At 36.9% G+C, this 21,202-nt stretch overlaps 1 protein-coding gene across 3 annotated transcripts in view; it reads left to right on the forward strand.

Moving 5' to 3' along the window:
- XRCC5 (X-ray repair cross complementing 5) overlaps positions 1-21,202 on the forward strand; it is a 2,194,257-nt gene that overhangs the window by 1,088,848 nt on the left and 1,084,207 nt on the right. For all 3 annotated transcript variants that reach the window (XM_044060671.1, XM_044060672.1, XM_044060673.1), the window contains one exon: positions 11,710-11,906. In XM_044060671.1, coding sequence (XP_043916606.1) covers positions 11,710-11,906 — 197 coding nt within the window. The remainder of the gene's footprint in view (positions 1-11,709; positions 11,907-21,202) is intronic.

The raw sequence follows: 21,202 nt of genomic DNA on the forward strand, positions 1-21,202 counted from the left end.
AAATCGTTTATAAAGGCTAATTTTCTTAAAACTGCCATGTGTGAATAAAAACGTCTGCTCCCAATACAACATTACTAAATTTGCATAAGTATTGGCACAGGGGGTGCCCATGGCTACCCCCCATTGCTGCAAATACAATTGGTCCCTGAATTTGAAAACATTGTTGGTTAAAACAAGTTCCATGATGGCACATAATAGTCCCTCTTCACTAGTGCTAAACTTCTGACTCTTATTTATAATATTCCTCAGGGCTTCTATGCCAAAGTCATTGGGTATAGCAGTGAACAAGTTCTTTACATCCAAGGTCACAAAAAGTAGTTCATCTACATTTGCATGGGAATAGTTATTTAAACATTCAAGCAAGTCATAAGTATCCTTCAGGATAGATGTTGTCTCACTAACCAAAGGCCTGAGTTTCTTCTCTAAAAAGACTGACAATGTCTCAATGACCCAGCCTTGTCCCACAACTATGGGTCTCATAGGTGGTGGGTACAGGCCTTTGTGTATTTTCGGCAAACCTTTGATGTACGGTGTTCGAGGTTTTTCAATGAAGAAATATTGGTATAAATCATGATCTATCTGTCTACACATTAAGTATTCATAAAGTTCTTGGTGTACTTTATAAATAATTTTGGTGAGTCCTAAACTATCAATGGGTTTATAGGTAGTAGATTCATTCAAGAGTGCAAGCATCGCATCTACATATACATTAGTGTCAAGTAGAACTATTGCACCCCCCTTGTCTGCTGATTTAATCACCAGGTCATTATTTCGTTTCAGAGAATAAATCCTGTCCCATTCAGTAGTGTATGTATTAAAAAACAATGCATTGTGTTTAAAATCATAATAGTGTTTGTACAAGTCATCTTCACATATCTTTAAAAAACATTCAGCTACAGGAGTTAAAACAGGTGTGAAAGTGCTTTTCTTTCTGAAGCGGACTTCAGAAGTAACATCAGAAACATCATTTGAGCCCTTCTTATTGTTAAAAAGCAGTTTCAAAGAAATATTACGTAAGAAAAGTCTTAAATCCTTCAAAATTTCAGATATATTGCTGATTTGAGCAGGTATATAGTTCAAACCTTTGTTTAACAACTCACAGTCCATTGGAGTCAAAATGTACCTGGATAAATTAACAATTAAGTTGCTCCATTCCTCCATCGGCCTCTCCGACCCTGTTGTTCCCCCGATAGCTTCCTCTTGAATCTGTCTCTGCTGTCCGATCTCCCTCTCGTTCCATATTGGCTCTGTACTGGTAGGGGTAAAAAACGTTCAATGTGGGTCTGTGCTACCTTCGGTTTAGCTCCAGTATTATTCACAGCAGGTCGTGGTAGTGCTAACTGGTTCGGCGGTGGCGTGCAGTCAGAATCTATTGTTGGGGTAACGGAGACTCTCGCTGATGACATCATCACTCCTAAAGCTGCAGGCAGATCATTTAAAGCAGTAGTATCATTTTGGCTTGTAATAGAAACAGATGCTTCAGTGTTGAAAACATCAGCATTAATGTTAGTTGCAAATCCAGTCTCTCTGATATTCCTGTTCTTCGGCCATAAGAAGACTTGACTATTTGTAAAATCAAAATAATCACGTTGAAGTTTGCGCATTTTAGTTTGCTGCAACCTCTCCCCATAAGAAGAAGTTTGATTTAACAGGGACTCTGTGCGTTGCATGTACATAGCCCCTTTAAATTTGTCATGTAAAGTATTATACAAAGCTTCAGCTTTATTACTCAGTTCTTTCTCTATGGGAGAAAAATAATCCAACAACAGTCTAATGTAATTGTAGCTTAGTTCCAGGTTCAACTGCTGCCACCTCTTCAATAAGTCCGGATGGCTATCGCCATAGGTGGGCATGCAGAGAACTCTCATCCCTCTCGGCACTATTTTAAAGTGCAAGCATGCTTCCAAATGTCTCCGTTGCCAAGTAAATCTCTGTAATTTATACAACATATTCTCTAACTCTTTTATGCTCACATTAAACTCACGTAAGTTGTCACTACTCGTAGCTTCAGCATTTGAATCAACTACAAAAAGCTCCATAGCTAGGAAAGGATTATCTCGTACATCCATAACGGTTTCCCATTTCCTCCTTTGGTCTGTCTTCTCCAGTACAAAATCAAGCTCTATAGAAGGGTTATCCATCGTGTGGCTTAAGCGGCTTCAGAAGCAATAATAAATCCAAGAACACACAGTCGCTACGGCCCAAAGGTCTGCTCCAGAAAGATAAATGTCTAAAACAAACTGGAAGCGGACCACCACAATAAATGGATACAAACGTTTATTGTAAAAAGACAAGCGCTTTCACGTGTACTAAGACACGCTTCTTCAGATCCTTACAACTAACAGCTTAGAACTCAGATATATATAGGTATTTCTAAAACAATCAATCAATTTAATTACCCAATTAAAATCATTCAATTAAATAAAACAATTTGATGGTAAATGCTGTTGCTTGTGTCTTAATAATGTAGTTGAACGGTTAAAAAGTGGAAAAAGTTAAAAAAGTTAAAAAGTTATTGTAGCAGCAAATTGTAAAGCAATATGTCCTGCAAAACTCTTGTATGCTCATTTCTTATATAAATATAGAGGTGTAAAAATATATATCTAAGTAAATATCAATATAAATAAATAAACAAGCAAATATATGAATATATAAGTGCACAAATGAAAGAATCCATGTAAATGTCTCACTTGATGTTGGACAACAAAATCAAATAAAACAGTAGGTGACAATGCAGTCAAATATAAAACCATATGATTAAGTGAAATAAGAACAAGAAACACTTAAACTCATTTGCAGAACAAAAAACTCATAACAATATCAAAGTCTGCATAATTAAAGTGTATAGAATATTAAATAAACAAGATAAAAGATTTTGTTTATGTACGTATAGAACTATATGGACATGAATTTATATTTATGTGAAATGCATTTGTAAACAAGAATGCATGAAATGGAATAATAATGTTAGACTTACTGATATGTCCTGGTAAGATATATAAAGCACGTTAGCCTATATTAACTAAGACTGTAATCATGTCAACAATATAAAAAATGCTTGCCATAGTCTGTGCATGAAATATTCAAAAGTGTTCAAGAGTATAAAAGTTGTTAGAGAGTATAAAAGCTCTAGTGTGTATATATACTCTCAATCTCTTAAAACAACTGTTATTAAAAGCAACTGTTATTAAGAATTACTCGGCACTACGTCCTTTTAAAGGAGCCCTAATACTGACATATTGGTTCAGACCTGGTTCATAGTGTGCTTTAAGTTTAAAAATCCAAGAAAGTTCCACTAACTCTAAATCATTAAAGTTGTCTCCATCTCTGGAGTTAGGTAGAACAGTTTGTAGAACTCTGAATGCAAATGAGTGTATCAAATTGTTAGAGATATGTTTAGCCAAGGCATTCTTGGTGTCACACTTTTTAATATCCAGGGCATGTTCCAATACCCTCTCTCTCAAGGTTCTAGTAGTCATTCCTACATAGAACGCTGTGCACTTCTGGCAAGTGGCCAAGTAGACAAGATTCTTACTTACACATGTAGCAGTTTGATGGGGTTCGAACCTATAGTTCAAGGCTGGATGCTCAAACACTTGAACTGTAGTAATCAAAGTGCATATACTGCACTTGTTACAAGGGAAGGTTCCTGTCCTCCTGTTTCTGTTGATGCTTGTGTTCTTACTAACAATATTCAACTCTACACATAAAAGCCTGCTAAGATTCTTGCTGTTGCGAAATGTATATGATGGTGTGTGGCCCACCAATGCTGCTAACCGTTGATCAGTCAAAAGAATATGCCAATTACTGAGAATGATATCTTTAATGTGATGAATATCACTAGTGTATCTCAGGTTAATTCCGATTCTAGAATTGTCAAAGAGCTTCTTACCATGATGCCTAGACATTCCAGTATGATTTCCTATATTAGTAGTTTGTTCATTATGTATAATCTGATTCTTAATCTTCCTAAGTTTTTCTTGATCATAGCCTCTGCTCAGAAAACATTGTTCTAGAAAATCACTCTGTTTGTCGAGTTCAATGCTATTATGACATAACCTCTTTACTCTGATAAACTGGCTCTTCATTATACTATCAAACACATACCTAGGATGCATGCTGTTAAATTGCAGTAAAGTGTTTCTCCAACATTCCTTCCTGAAAATGGTTGTCTCAATCTCTTTGTTTGTGTTCTTGTAGAGCCTCACATCTAAAAAATCTATGCTGTGTGGGTCATGACTTATTGTAAAGCTCAGAAAGTTAGTAGTGGCTTCTAACTGCTCTATGAAGGTGAGAAGCTCCATTCTACTCCCATGCCAAAACAGCAGAACATCATCCACAAATCGTTTATAAAGGCTAATTTTCTTAAAACTGCCATGTGTGAATAAAAACGTCTGCTCCCAATACAACATTACTAAATTTGCATAAGTATTGGCACAGGGGGTGCCCATGGCTACCCCCCATTGCTGCAAATACAATTGGTCCCTGAATTTGAAAACATTGTTGGTTAAAACAAGTTCCATGATGGCACATAATAGTCCCTCTTCACTAGTGCTAAACTTCTGACTCTTATTTATAATATTCCTCAGGGCTTCTATGCCAAAGTCATTGGGTATAGCAGTGAACAAGTTCTTTACATCCAAGGTCACAAAAAGTAGTTCATCTACATTTGCATGGGAATAGTTATTTAAACATTCAAGCAAGTCATAAGTATCCTTCAGGATAGATGTTGTCTCACTAACCAAAGGCCTGAGTTTCTTCTCTAAAAAGACTGACAATGTCTCAGTGACCCAGCCTTGTCCCACAACTATGGGTCTCATAGGTGGTGGGTACAGGCCTTTGTGTATTTTCGGCAAACCTTTGATGTACGGTGTTCGAGGTTTTTCAATGAAGAAATATTGGTATAAATCATTATCTATCTGTCTACACATTAAGTATTCATAAAGTTCTTGGTGTACTGTATAAATAATTTTGGTGAGTCCTAAACTATCAATGGGTTTATAGGTAGTAGATTCATTCAAGAGTGCAAGCATCGCATCTACATATACATTAGTGTCAAGTAGAACTATCGCACCCCCCTTGTCTGCTGATTTAATCACCAGGTCATTATTTCGTTTCAGAGAATAAATCCTGTCCCATTCAGTAGTGTATGTATTAAAAAACAATGCATTGTGTTTAAAATCATAATAGTATTTGTACAAGTCATCTTCACATATCTTTAAAAAACATTCAGCTACAGGAGTTAAAACAGGTGTGAAAGTGCTTTTCTTTCTGAAGCAGACTTCAGAAGTAACATCAGAAACATCATTTGAGCCCTTCTTATTGTTAAAAAGCAGTTTCAAAGAAATATTACGTAAGAAAAGTCTTAAATCCTTCAAAATTTCAGATATATTGCTGATTTGAGCAGGTATATAGTTCAAACCTTTGTTTAACAACTCACAGTCCATTGGAGTCAAAATGTACCTGGATAAATTAACAATTAAGTTGCTCCATTCCTCCATCGGCCTCTCCGACCCTGTTGTTCCCCAGATAGCTTCCTCTTGAATCTGTCTCTGCTGTCCGATCTCCCTCTCGTTCCATATTGGCTCTGTACTGGTAGGGGTAAAAAACGTTCAATGTGGGTCTGTGCTACCTTCGGTTTAGTTCCAGTATTATTCACAGCAGGTCGTGGTAGCGCTAACTGGTTCGGCGGTGGCGTGCAGTCAGAATCTATTGTAGGGGTAACGGAGACTCTCGCTGATGACATCATCACTTCTAAAGCTGCAGGCAGATCATTTAAAGCAGTAGTGTCATTTTGGCTTGTAATAGAAACAGATGCTTCAGTGTTGAAAACATCAGCATTAATGTTCGTTGCAAATCCAGTCTCTCTGATATTCCTGTTCTTCGGCCATAAGAAGACTTGACTATTTGTAAAATCAAAATAATCACGTTGAAGTTTGCACATTTTAGTTTGCTGCAACCTCTCCCCATAAGAAGAAGTTTGATTTAACAGGGACTCTGTGCGTTGCATGTACATAGCCCCTTTAAATTTGTCATGTAAAGTATTATACAAAGCTTCAGCTTTATTACTCAGTTCTTTCTCTATGGGAGAAAAATAATCCAACAACAGTCTAATGTAATTGTAGCTTAGTTCCAGGTTCAACTGCTGCCACCTCTTCAATAAGTCCGGATGGCTATCGCCATAGGTGGGCATGCAGAGAACTCTCATCCCTCTCGGCACTATTTTAAAGTGCAAGCATGCTTCCAAATGTCTCCGTTGCCAAGTAAATCTCTGTAATTTATACAACATATTCTCCAACTCTTTTATGCTCACATTAAACTCACGTAAGTTGTCACTACTCGTAGCTTCAGCATTTGAATCAACTACAAAAAGCTCCATAGCTAGGAAAGGATTATCTCGTACATCCATAACGGTTTCCCATTTCCTCCTTTGGTCTGTCTTCTCCGGTACAAAATCAAGCTCTATAGAAGGGTTATCCATCGTGTGGCTTAAGCGGCTTCAGAAGCAATAATAAATCCAAGAACACACAGTCGCTACGGCCCAAAGGTCTGCTCCAGAAACCAGAAAGATAAATGTCTAAAACAAACTGGAAGCGGACCACCACAATAAATGGATACAAACGTTTATTGTAAAAAGACAAGCGCTTTCACGTGTACTAAGACACGCTTCTTCAGATCCTTACAACTAACAGCTTAGAACTCAGATATATATAGGTATTTCTAAAACAATCAATCAATTTAATTACCCAATTAAAATCATTCAATTAAATAAAACAATTTGATGGTAAATGCTGTTGCTTGTGTCTTAATAATGTAGTTGAACGGTTAAAAAGTGGAAAAAGTTAAAAAGTTATTGTAGCAGCAAATTGTAAAGCAATATGTCCTGCAAAACTCTTGTATGCTCATTTCTTATATAAATATAGAGGTGTAAAAATATATATCTAAGTAAATATCAATATAAATAAATAAACAAGCAAATATATGAATATATAAGTGCACAAATGAAAGAATTCATGTAAATGTCTCACTTGATGTTGGACAACAAAATCAAATAAAACAGTAGGTGACAATGCAGTCAAATATAAAACCATATGATTAAGTGAAATAAGAACAAGAAACACTTAAACTCATTTGCAGAACAAAAAACTCATAACAATATCAAAGTCTGCATAATTAAAATGTATAGAATATTAAATAAACAAGATAAAAGATTTTGTTTATGTACGTATAGAACTATATGGACATGAATTTATATTTATGTGAAATGCATTTGCAAACAAGAATGCATGAAATGGAATAATAATGTTAGACTTACTGATATGTCCTGGTAAGATATATAAAGCACGTTAGCCTATATTAACTAAGACTGTAATCATGTCAACAATATAAAAAATGCTTGCCATAGTCTGTGCATGAAATATTCAAAAGTGTTCAAGAGTATAAAAGTTGTTAGAGAGTATAAAAGCTCTAGTGTGTATATATACTCTCAATCTCTTAAAACAACTGTTATTAAAAGCAACTGTTATTAAGAATCACTCGGCACTACGTCCTTTTAAAGGAGCCCTAATACTGACATATTGGTTCAGACCTGGTTCATAGTGTGCTTTAAGTTTAAAAATCCAAGAAAGTTCCACTAACTCTAAATCATTAAAGTTGTCTCCATCTCTGGAGTTAGGTAGAACAGTTTGTAGAACTCTGAATGCAAATGAGTGTGTCAAATTGTTAGAGATATGTTTAGCCAAGGCATTCTTGGTGTCACACTTTTTAATATCCAGGGCATGTTCCTAAAATTAGGGTTACCCATGCTGAAGTGCATGCTACAGACTGTGTTCCAACTTATACTGATTTTTGTCTGTTCCTTTCTTATTTCTTCCCCCCAGATGAGAAAAATGTAGATTATGTACTTTCATTTACGTTTAGCCTTAAGAAAAATGCACTAGCTATCTAATAAAGCTAAATTGTACAGCGTTCACTTAAATACATTAAAGTATTAAGAATGCTAGAGGCTGCTGTCTCTTATTACTTCACATACATTCAAACTTTATTTTTCACTGAACTGCTTGCCATTGTACCTTTAAATTTTGCATTTTCCTTAGCAAAGAATGCTCATAACTCTCAAGATTAATTGCTTGCACCTACAGATAGGGTGCCTATGTAAATGTAGTCAGGAATTAATATTTATAAATTTCATTCAGAACAGAATGTACAGCTGCCTTAGATGCAGATGTCGACTCCCACTGAACATTTGCTAATGAAACATTCATCCTTTGTAAAAATAACAGAAAAACATCTTAATTCTGCATGTAATATAATTGTTGCACTTTTACACACACATACCAGCAGCACAAGATCACAACATAGCAATATTACATTTACTTTTGTCCTGCCGCCTTCTAAGCCTGTTTCTCTGGTAAAGCCATATTTCTCGAATGAGAGTGATACTTTGTAGTCTCCAATTTATTTACCAATTTCAGTGATGCTGGTGGTCTGGTTCATCTGCATCTCCCACAACCATACACTGACTCAAGTCCAAGGTACTCCTGATTTTTTTAGTCAGCTTGTGTTCTTTTTTTCTTTCTCTCAACTCAAACATTTTCCTTCTTAACATTGTAAAAGGTTTCACTGGCAGTGTTCGTCTCTTTGTAAGCTTTATTGTCAGAAGAATGTTTGCTCACATTTTGTTGGATAAACTTTGTACTCCTATTGCATGAAAAAAATGGGAAGAATGGGGAAAAAAGGGAAAAAGTATTCTGAAGTCAGCTGACTAGAGCAACTTGAATCTCACACCTGCCTCTTGACATTTTCTGTTGCATCTCTACTGCCTGGATTACTATGACTAATCATTTTCCGTACTCCGCTTTCTCCAGTTTTTAATAATTTTCCTTTCTGCCACAGTTTTGTCAGGATGAACTCTTTTTGCTGGTATGATTGTATCTTTCCTAGTACAGGTGGTGCCTGCTTTCTTATGGCCAGGTATGGAGAACACACATTAACAAATCCTGCTGTAGAATATCAGTCCAGTTGCTGTTCATGCTTTCACAAAACTAATACAGTCTGCTCTTTCTAGTTGTTCTATTAATTAATGCTGATTGAAAGGGGTATAAATATGTCACTCTGTCCTATTTGCAATACACACTGATGACACCAGGGGACGAAACCTAGGTTTGTGTATTGTGTACTTTTCATCATTGTTTCATTGTGAGCTGAACAATAAACTTAGGGCAGCACAAAGCCATGTTCCTGCATGGAGTTCTTTTTATGAACATGTTATACACTCATTTGGGCATTTGTATGCTGGTTGATGCTGGGCGTTGGGGAGCGTGGTGTGTATTCAGTCCGAGCACACATTTCACCGAGCATCTGTTTCTTGGTAGTGAATATATATATATATATATATATATATATATATATATATATATATATATATATATATATACACACACACACACATATTTATATATATATATATATATATATATATATATATATATATATATATATATATATATATATATACTAACAGCACAGTCTTGTAGTGAAATCATTTCCAGTATAGACGCCAGTTAATGGAAAGGAGTGAAGCTGGACAGTTTACCAAAAGTTGCTCTGGATAACTCCAAGTACGTCAAAGTACATCCAAATAGAACGTAGAATTCTGTAGTTTATATAAAAGATATTTTATTGCAACGGACAAGCGCTTTCGCTAAGTATAGCTTCTTCAGGTCACTTTAATAATGCAGAGATAAAATTGCTCAATATATAAGCATATCAATTAAACAATTTAAAACATCAATTACATATTTAGAAGGGAAATATAAAGAACAAACATATATTAGAAAATGTGTATGTATACAGCAATGCATGATAATGTATCTCAACTTAGAACCAGATATATAGGTATCAAAAAATGTATAAGGAACCTATATAAATGCAATGTGTACATATCAAGACAATACATAAAACAGTAAGTGAAACATAAAAAACTAAAAAACTAAAAAATATGCTGGGACAGGTATGTTAAATATACATATATTTCCTAAAATATATATATATATGTGTAGATAGCAACCATAACCTATCTGTATGTTACAAAACAAATCACTAAAAATGTCGATAAAAATGTCAATAAAAATGTACACTGTCATAATACAATCTATCACACTACTATCACATACTGTTTTATGTATTGTCTTGATATGTACACATTGCATTTATATAGGTTCCTTATACATTTTTTGATACCTATATATCTGGTTCTAAGTTGAGATACATTATCATGCATTGCTGTATACATACACATTTTCTAATATATGTTTGTTCTTTATATTTCCCTTTTAAATATGTAATTGATGTTTTAAATTGTTTAATTGATATGCTTATATATTGAGCAATTTTATCTCTGCATTATTAAAGTGACCTGAAGAAGCTATACTTAGCGAAAGCGCTTGTCCGTTGCAATAAAATATCTTTTATATAAACTACAGAATTCTACGTTCTATTTGGATGTACTTTGACGTACTTGGAGTTATCCAGAGCAACTTTTGGTAAACTGTCCAGCTTCACTCCTTTCCATTAACTGGCATACATATTATTTATTTATTCTTTGGAAGGAGCATTTACCTGCTAGGGAACTGCCTTTATTTTTTATTTTTTGGTTTATCGTTCTTTATATTTCCAGTATAGAATTTAACATTCTTGCAGAAACTGTGAACTGACTGAATGAATTTAGTCATGGAGTTAGAACCTGATCAACATGGCCATCAGTTAGTAAAGTAGAAGGTCTATAAAGGAATCAGTTTTTTTTTCCCTACCATGCTAATTTTAGGCTGTTTGGATCATTTTTTCACCCTCTTACCGCATTTACTCTCGCTAGTATTCCTACAGACTGTTGTGAGTATAATGTGTAGTTTATGGTTCTCTGGCCGCCATATTCACATTTGTTGAACGTTTGATGTGCTTTGCCTAACTATTTCCAGGAAAGACTGCACGCAGCATGTTTTCACATAATCATGTTACTCCTGGACTTGCTAACATCTGAAAGTCTGCGATTTGAAATGTGCCCATACATTGGTTGCCTTTAGAGAGCCCTTCTGTCGCTACAATTGCCTGGGCCATTTCTTGTGGAAGGAGAACAGGGTAATCACTTTTTGTCTGGTTCTCCAGCTTTTTGGGCACAAGATTTCTGGCTGTGCAGATAGTTGGGTTGTCTCAGCACTTGTCACGATAGCCACATCAAAACCTCTCCATTTCCTGAAACTGTAACTTTTCATAAAGATACAAGAAATATTTGGTGAAAACACAGGCAGGAAGACAGTTTTAAGATGCTAGACTGAAGAATTGAAGACCTGTCTTTACACCCCATCAGCCATACTTGAATGTTGTAATGGTGAGGACAACAAGTTAGTTAATTTCTTAACAAGTTCTTAGATTATTGCTGAAAAAAGTACATAGTGGTTGTACCTCATTAAACATTAGCATAACAACAGTTGTAGACTTCCCAGCTGTGTTTCAATCATAAGATGCATTACTGTATTTATTTGTCTGGTCTGCAGTTTCCTTTTTGTTTGACTACATTGAATCTATCGCAGTGAAACTTCTTCCTGCAAGATTGTTGAAGTACAATCGTTGATGTGAGTTGTAGTTATGGTTGCATTTATTACAACACTGCTCCGAGCACAGCTGGCTAATAACTTCTTATACCTTCTGCAGTGTCTCCAGCATAAAGCATTTTACCCTGATGATCTACTTCCTCCAATGCCACCTCATTTGCTAAGCATGACTGAGAGACCTCGGGAAGTGACTACAAATTGTCAAGCCCATCTGGAAGCAGTAAAAAAACAATTCAGTTTGCAAGATGCTGGCAAGAAGAAAGATCAGAAGACCGGTCATGAACTCTTCAGAGATGTGTAGGTTATTTTTTTTTTTATTCTAAGATTACAATACAACAGTGTGAAATGTGTAGAAAATATAGCCACTGTTCATAAAAGCACTGTGGGATATTTGTAGCACATCCATATATCTATCTTCCAAACTCTCTTGGTGGAGGTCACAATGGTATTAAGCTGAACAGAGACAATGAGACTTCTCTATTTACAGTAACAGACTCCACTTCATCTTGGGGAATCCTCAGGGGCTCACAGGCCATTTGAGAAACAGAATCTCTCCAGAGACTCCAATGCTTGCTAGAGAATTACAGTCATTTAAAGCCAAGAAGACGGCATCTTCTGCAAATGAGAGAGAGAGGCAACCTCTATGTCTCCATATTGGATACTCTTGATACCTTTGCTGTGTCTTGATGTCCTATCCATGAAAGTAAGAAACAGGGGAGGTCCCCCATAGTGCAGTTGTATGCCCAACTTGAATGTATTCAACTTATTTCTCAGAATGTGTATACAGCTCTCACTCTCCAAATATAAGGACTGGCTGACAGGAGCACTGATCACATGGTCGTTCTGTGCCTCCAGCAAGACTTTACGGGCTCTGTAGTCATATAGTCCTCAAAGAGTTTGTTGTGAGGACTGGCTGACTTCCACAACCATTCCAGCATTAATGCAGGGATAAAGGTTTCCTCCACTGTTCCTCAGCTAGGATGGAACCTGTGCTGGTTTCTTTTCTAACACCTTGGCATAGACTGTGAGGAGTGTGATTCCTTTATAGTTAGAAGAGACTCCTGCCCCCTTTTGAGAAAATAGGGAACTCCACCTCAGTTTGCTAAACTAGACATGCTGTCCTCGTGTTCCATGCATTGAAAATGAGCATTAACCTTGAAACCTGTACATTGATTAGTGTGCTTTCACTGTTTCTGACCACATTGCATCCATGCGTGCAAGCTTACTGCTGTGGAGGTGTTTAATCATTGTGTCCTAATATGCAGAAATGGACCCAATGTTACCAGTAGCTTTTGGCACTGTCTTCCCCCGGTGGGGGTGGGGGTGGGGGGGGGGGGCGGGCGGTTGGTGGATACAACCATATCTGTCACGTCCGGGAGTTCTTCAGTATTCTTTGTCTCCTCTCCAGGGACTGTTCCAGTCAGGATCAGCATTTCTCCACACTTGCTGATGATAGCCTGGATGATGTCCCACCCATCCCTGCCATTCCTGAGTCACCATTTCTCCATGGCCTTGACAAACTCCTTCCACACCCAGCCATTTGGCCTGACAACTGCCGTAGCTCTTGCCTTCCTGACTTCTGATATTTCTTGGTCAGATTTAGAGTCTACCCTATCCACCTCACAAGCATTGAACAAAAATACTCTTTTTTTTGCCTTGACTGCTTCTTTCACCCTAGTGACCACAATGCAACCACCAATTTCCAGGCACAGCTCCTTGCCACTGCCTCACTTACTGAGGTCTTAAACAGGGTCCATTCAGACTCCACATCCCTGACCTCTCTAGTCATAAGGGGGGACAGTCTTAGTGTGACTGCTGAACCTTTCCACATAGAGGCGTCTGCTAGGTGTTCCCAGGAAACCCTCTCCCATGTATGGGTTTCTTAAGTCTGTTCAGCCACTGCCTTGTCCATTTGATTCCAGTCTATCAGAAAGACCATTTGATAGTCAAATGAATACAGGCATTAAACTATCTAAAACATATGGCCAGAGGTCTGAATAAACAATTACAAAGTCATTTAGTGTTTTTGGCACAAGGTAAACTTAAAAGCAGCCTTGTGTTCATACTTGGTTTGCTATGGACAAATGCTTGAGTATCAGTGAAGTCCAATAACATTTTCCCACTTGGGTTTAGGTCAGGCAAGCTGTGCTTCTGAATCCTGCACCTCCAGGTGTCTGCAGGTGTTTCCAGCACTCCCCATGAGCAGTAGTTTTCCAGTAGGGCTACATAGTAGGTACTGCCCTGTCAAGGACTGCATACATGATGTGCAGGAAAGCCAAGTAGTTTGGGGAACATCCAAGGGTATGTTGGCAAGCAAGAGTCTGTCACAATGATTTAATCCTGTCATCTGCAGTTGTACAGCATCCAGCCAGGTGCTTGTGAGTATCCTCACACCCACCTGGGGCTTCTGAAGGGCATCTCCAGAGCAGGAGAGAGAGAGACACCCCAATTAAGAAGTCTGGTCCCAGAACCAATACCATGTTATGTAAAGGTAAAACTAACTGTAGGTAGCTGCTACTTTACAACTCCCTACATTAACTTCAGCTCCTTCCCCAGCAGAGAGGTGACATTCCGTATTTCGAGAGCCAGTTTCCATTGCCAGCGTCTATTTTGTCTTAATCTGTCCAATGTGGTGCGCTGTGCTCCCATACTCAGTCCTGTTTATATACCAACTCATTGATCCTACAACAGCTGGAAAAAGGAAAAGTCCCACTTTCCACTGTACCCTGATCCCTCTTGAAGTAATGCAAGCATTTTGTAATCATGTGGCTGTTCTTCCACTTCTTCCTGACACATGACTAACATCGCATCCACCTTTTGCCATGTGGGTAGTTAGCTCTATGCCTGTTTTTCAGGCTGATTCAACTCCGTTACATGGGTCATCTTGCAGCAAGCCATTCGTGGATGACCCCCCCAAGGCTGGCTTCAAGGATGAGTCTTGGTATCATCTTTCAGGCCAAGGATCTTGTAGTCAGACTTTGTTTCTTGTAATCAGACTTTTTGGATTGTATGTTGTCTGGTGCATCCTCTTAGACAAATGTATTGGGGATAACTATCAGCAGGCTAATGCTCCCAGCAAATTCATTATCCATTTATAATACATTAACACAATATTTCTGAGCTTGCTTGCTTATTTATTTATTTACATTTGTTTACCGGGAAAGTCTGAATGGGCCAGAAGCCCATTTTCACTGGAGGCCCACGGAGAAAAGCTCCACAGAAATGCAAGCAATATACAGTAATTAGTACAATAGTACACATACAGTAAGACGCAGAATACATATCTTTTAGTTAGTCTATACAGAGTAGTACTCAATACAGTTTTCTAGTAGATACAGGTTCAAAAAGAAAAACACAAGCATTTCAGTGAAGATCATTATGAGAAAAAATAAAGTTAGTAGTATGTACATATTAAGTAACAGCTATGACCAAATGAGATTTCCTTTATATATATATATATATATATATATATATATATATATATATATTTATTTATTTATTTATTTTTTTTTTTTGAGCAGTAATAAACACTGAGGAGAGGGAGGAAATGAGATAAGGAGTGTATAGCGTGTTGAGAGAGTTACAGATCTCTTGTCAGTCAGGTTTGGCGCAGGAGCAATGCCAGTTCTTTGATAGATGTTCAAATAGAAGTTGCTTAAAACTGGTAGATTCAGGTGTGTTTTGGCGGGTGTGGGGTAGAAAGTTCCATGATTTGGCTATTTGATTTGTGAATAGGGCTTCACAGTGAGTGTTGTTAGCTTTGTTTACTGTGAGAAACTTTCTGTCTGCAGATCTTAAACTTCGTGGTCATGAGAAGGGAACAAGTTTGAGGGATTGGCAACTGTCAGGATGGAAGATATTGTGTGTGAATTTAAGTTGGTAGAGACGAAGAAGGTTAAGTAGCTCAAGCCAATTTAATTTAGATTTGAATGTAGAGCAATACAATGGTGGTTTGGTGGGGAAGTTTGGCTGCGAAACGGGCTATTTTGTTGTAGCAAGTTTCCAATTTGGTTAAGTCTGATTTTTTTTAAGTTGGTAAAGAGCATATAGGAGTGTGGAGAGGAGGAAAGTTCTGGATATGGCTAGTCTGTTATTGTCAGTGAGGAATGGTGAGCTTTCTTAATTGTGGTGGCTGTGTTGGTCAAATCTGAGTTTGTCAGTTGTCCCTCCAAGGAGTTTTGTATGCTCAACTGGTTGGATGACTGTGTTGTTTGCTGAGAGAATAGTGAAAGGAGGGGTGGTCGGTGATTGTTTGCTACTGGTAAATAGCATTAACTGTCTTTTTGGGGTTGAGGATTAGTTGTAATTTACTTAGATATGTTTCTATATCATTAAAAGCTTGTTGGGCTACTATTTGGAGGTCTGATAAGTATCTGCTGAGCATATTAAAGTACTTATTTTAGGGAGGAGCTGTTGTGTTTTCCCATCAATGTGGTGCAGTGGAGCCTCTATGTGCATCGTAATTGATGAGATGACTGAAATCTTTGCACTGTGTTGTACGATTTACTTTTCTCTTTGTATTATAATAAGGTTGTGGCTGATGATGGGTGTGTAATTCAGTCTTGTCTACTTGTCAGCTAATTAAAATGCATTTGCAGGTGGATTTTTGTTTTTAAACAAGAAACATCTTTTTTAAATTATCACGTGTGACAGACAATCATGCATTTATATAAATGAAAACAAACCACATTGACATAATTGTAATTGCAAACATTGTACATCACTTATAATGTATCTAGTCGTTGTCAGTCAAACATTACACACCTCATTCAAAACCTGCCTTCTTTTAAACCTTGTTCCTCCTCTGCATGTATTGTTCCCACAATTCCCATTTTTCCTATGTAATTTGCTCCTACCCTTTTCATTTGCAGGTGGATTTTGTGCATTTTAGCCAACCCTACATGATGAAGGTCCTAGGTGCATTCTAAATAAGCAGTGATAAGCACTTGGTATCTGGCTTGTGCAGTATATACCCACAAGTGGAAAATTAGATCACACAGGTGAAGCCTCTGTTGCCTAACTGAAGCATAAGCGGGAACATTCTGAGGAACCAACACCCCATGTGATCATTTTTGCAGTTATATCTTGATTTATGATTTAAAATAATGAACTGACAAAATAGATATATTGATAGGTTAAGTAAAAGTATCAAATAGTAGACTGACTGGAAAGTGTGGCATGCAAGGGTGCAGTCACTGTGAAGGGTAGGTGAATGAATAAGATGTTTGACACAATGGATTCCATTAGACAAATGATAAGGGTACCGTGACACAGTAGAGAGCAATTTTGCTTCATAGCAAGAGGTTTCCAATTTCGATTCCCGAATAGGGTATCTTCTGTTCAGAGTATGCATGTCATCCCTGTGTTTGTGTGGGTTTTCTCTGGGTGCTCCTGTTTTCTCTCACATTTCAAAGACATGCAGTAGGTGGATTGAACACTCTAAGATAACCATAGGTGTGAGAATGCATGTGAGTATGTGGCATGGAAGAGCAACCATGGCAGGGCTAGCCAGTTGGCGTTGTGAATATTGGCTCTAGAAGGTTGTCACTGTTAGTGACACCTCGACCTCATGTGCAAAAATAGGAGATGGATGGATGAGATGTTTTGGAATAGATTTGGGTATATCGGGATTTAATATCCATGACTTCTATCACCTCTAGCTAAAATTATGGAAAAATGTATCCATAAACAACTACTTAACCACCTTCTCCATAACAACCTACTTGCTGTCAGCATGGATTCAGACCTTCCCACAGTACTACCACTGCTTTACTCTCCTTTACTAACTCCATCAACTACAACCGCAACAACAATTGTCTATCATCTTCAGTCTTCATTGACTTATCTAAAGCTTTCGACATGGTCAATCATAAACTTCTTCTGCACATACTAAAATCTCTCTCACTTGATACCCCTTCCTTACTTGGTTTACATCTTACCTAGAAAACCCTCAGCAGGCAGTACTCTGGAAAAATTCACTATTCAATCTCCTTCCTACCTCTTTAGGTGTACCTCAAGGCTCTATCCTAGGCCCCCTTCTATTTTCTATCTTAATGACCTCCAATCAGCTATCCCAAACACTACCTGCATACAATTTGCAGATGATTCTACTATAATCTGCACTGCTACCTCTCAAACTGAACTCCAGTTTCTTACCCAAAAAGCTTTTACCACTGTTGAACAATGGTTCTCAGACATTGCCTTCTCCTCAACCCCAAGAAAACCAAACTGTTACTGTTCTCACTTACCCGTAAATCTACCCCACTTAACTTCACTCTCACTTCCACTGATAGCACTCTCATTTCTCCAGATTCAACTAAAAAATTACTAGGAATAACTGTTGACAATAATCTAAGCTTTGACTCTCACATCAACAACACAATAAAATTAGTTAACAAAAAAATTGGATCCCTTTATAGAATTAAACCCTTCCTTACACCTGAAGCAAGAACCACCTTAGCCAGATCTCATCTTATCTCTACTCTTCTATATGCTTCCCCCATTTACACTAATCTCTCCAAAAACAACCTCAAGAAACTTGCTGCATCTTACTATAATATTGCTAGATTTGCTACAGGATCCCAGTTTAGAACTCACTACTGCCTGAACCTAAGACAACTAGGTTGGCTTGAACTTCCCAACAAACTAATACTTCAACAGCTCTTAATAGCTCACAAAATTCTATATCAACCAACTAAAATACCAATACTCTCTAACCTCATTTCACCATACAATAACATGAAACACCTACATTCTTCAAACAAACTACTGATTTATACTCCCAAACCAAATAACTCTGCAGGTGACTGCCTCTTTTCCAACTCTGTTGGAAAAATGTGGAACAAACTACCCTCTGATATCTCATCTTTGTCCGCACTGCCACTTTTTAAAAGACAACTGAAAATGCATCTCAGTAATCACTGGCTTTGCTCCTGTACCAACCCAGATTAACTTTCCTTCTTCCTCTCTCTCTTTTCTTCTACCATAATTACTTTCATTCTCTTCTCCCTGTATCCTTGATAGCTATCCCTTTACATAACATCTGTGTAGATAAATGTTATCTCATATATACTGTATATCCTTGATAGCTATCCCTTTACATAACATCTGTGTAGATAAATGTTATCTCATATATACTGTATATCCTTGATAGCTATCCCTTTACATAACATCTATGTAGATAAATGTTATCTCATATATACTGTATATCCTTGATAGCTATCCCTTTACATAACATCTGTGTAGATAAATGTTCTCATATATACTGTATATCCTTGATAACTATCCCTTTACATAACATCTATGTAGATAAATGTTATCTCATATCTACTGTATATCCTTGATAGCTATCCCTTTACATAACATCTATGTAGATAAATGTCATCTCATATATACTGTATATCCTTGATAGCTATCCCTTTACATAACATCTATGTAGATAAATGTTATCTCATATATACTGTATATCCTTGATAGCTATCCCTTTACATAACATCTATGTAGATAAATGTTCTCATATATACTGTATATCCTTGATAGCTATCCCTTTACATAACATCTATGTAGATAAATGTCATCTCATATATACTGTATGACCATTGTAAAAAAAAAAAAAAAACTTTTTATTTTATTTTTTTAAGACATTTTATTATTTCTCTTTTGTTTTTGCTCCTATCATATTTGTTTATTACATATATTAACTAACTCTGTTTTGCCTATTGTATTGTATTGCCGTTTAAACTTGTAATAACCATTGGAGCTTTTCTCCCTGGGCCTCTACTGAAAATGGACATATATCCAGTTGGACTAACCCGGTCAACAAATGTAAAATAAATAAAATAAATAAATGACTGTGCATGGTTATATCAGGATTTAATATCCACAACTATGTATCGCTATTTCAGGATTTAATATCCACCACTGTGTACAGGTATATCAGGCTTTAATATCCACAAATGTGTGTGGGTATACCAGGATTTAATATCCACGACTGTGTGTGGGCATATCAGGATTTAATATCCACAAATGTGTGTGGGTATACCAGGATTTAATATCCACGACTGTGCATGGGCATATCAGGATTTAATATCCACAGCTGTGCATGGGTAAATCAGGATTTACCCACAATTGGTGTGATTTAATCACAAGGGTGAGGCGTGACTAATTAAACAAAACCAACCATGGGTAAATCCTGATGTACTCAAAAATAGGACTGGATTTTTTTTTTTTTTTTTTTTTTTTACATACAATGACATTATTTAAGAAAGAAATTGCTTATCTTTTGTAAATATCTTTTTATAATCGCACTTCAATGTTGCTCTGCTTCTGTCAGCTAAAGTCTTCACATGCGTATGGGACCTGCATTCCCACATTTGCACAATACATCAGTGCAGGAGAAGTATTGAAAAAAGTCTCTGTTGCTGTTTTAATATTTAAAATGTCAGGATTTTATGCGGAGCAAAGAAGAAATATACAGAAAACCATGTATGTTTCTGTTTTTTTAGTTTTGCAGAACATACCTGACTTCATGTGTATTTTACTGTCCCCTAGCATATGGCAATACAAAGTCTGGCCACCCAGTGATACTTCAATGGCCAGACTTTTTTCTATTGGTATATGCTCAATTTGCAACAGGCATACTGGTTGGGCTGTCCAGCCAGTGTGCTAGTTTTTGAATAAGTAGTCATTGTGTAATAATCCATAACTTCTGCCAATCAAGTATGTTTAGTAAAGTAACAGTGTCTTACACATAAGCCAGTTTGTTTTCATTGAGTTAAGCCTGTTCATGTTTCACTGTTGCAGTCATGACTGTTGGGATTTCCTGGAGTGAAAGCCCTCGGCTGGCCTAACTAGTTACTTGTGTGCCTTTTATTTTTGTGATGGTTTTTATTTTGTTATAAGAATATATGTTTTATTGGATCTCTAATGGAATATCTCATCATCAGGCATCATGGAACCTGTTACTGACTCTGACATTGTGCAACCTTGGGATGTAATTGTTTGTTCTTAAAGGAAATATAGGGAGTCTGCTTTCACAAAACAATTGTAGAATCCTCTGTATTGTCACTCCAAACAACTTCTGCCATACTAAGTTTACCCTGGCCTTAAAAAGACTGAGGTACTCTGCTAACTTCCATTACCTGACCCCCACGGTACCTGGGCTTGAAGAGGCTAGTTGTGACTTCTTTGTTTAGTGTACTCTTTCATATAATAACTCTATTTATCCTATAACCAAGAAACAAACTAAACTTGAATGAAAATAAGAAAAACCGCCACAAATATGAAGAAAAATACTCTTTTAAATGAGCGCTTTCGTCAGTAGATACACTTGACTTCATCAGATTACATAAAACATTGACATCACTTCCTTTTAAAAGCCAGGCACCACCACATGACCACAATTAATTTCCTCTACAGGATTCAAATTGTATTGCAACACTGTTTCTCGTGCTGTATTGCCCCTACAGGACTCAAGTTGTATTGCAACACTATGTTTTAAAACTAAACATTGAAATATATAGGTTCATAGATTCATAGGTTTATACTAGGCTATCTGCCCTAAGGCATTTATAAGCCTAGCCCAAAGTTTTGTG

The sequence above is a fragment of the Protopterus annectens genome, chromosome 2.part0 (assembly GCF_019279795.1).
Source record: "Protopterus annectens isolate FY-2018-M chromosome 2.part0, PAN1.0, whole genome shotgun sequence".
In the NCBI taxonomy this organism is placed as follows: domain Eukaryota; kingdom Metazoa; phylum Chordata; order Ceratodontiformes; family Protopteridae; genus Protopterus; species Protopterus annectens.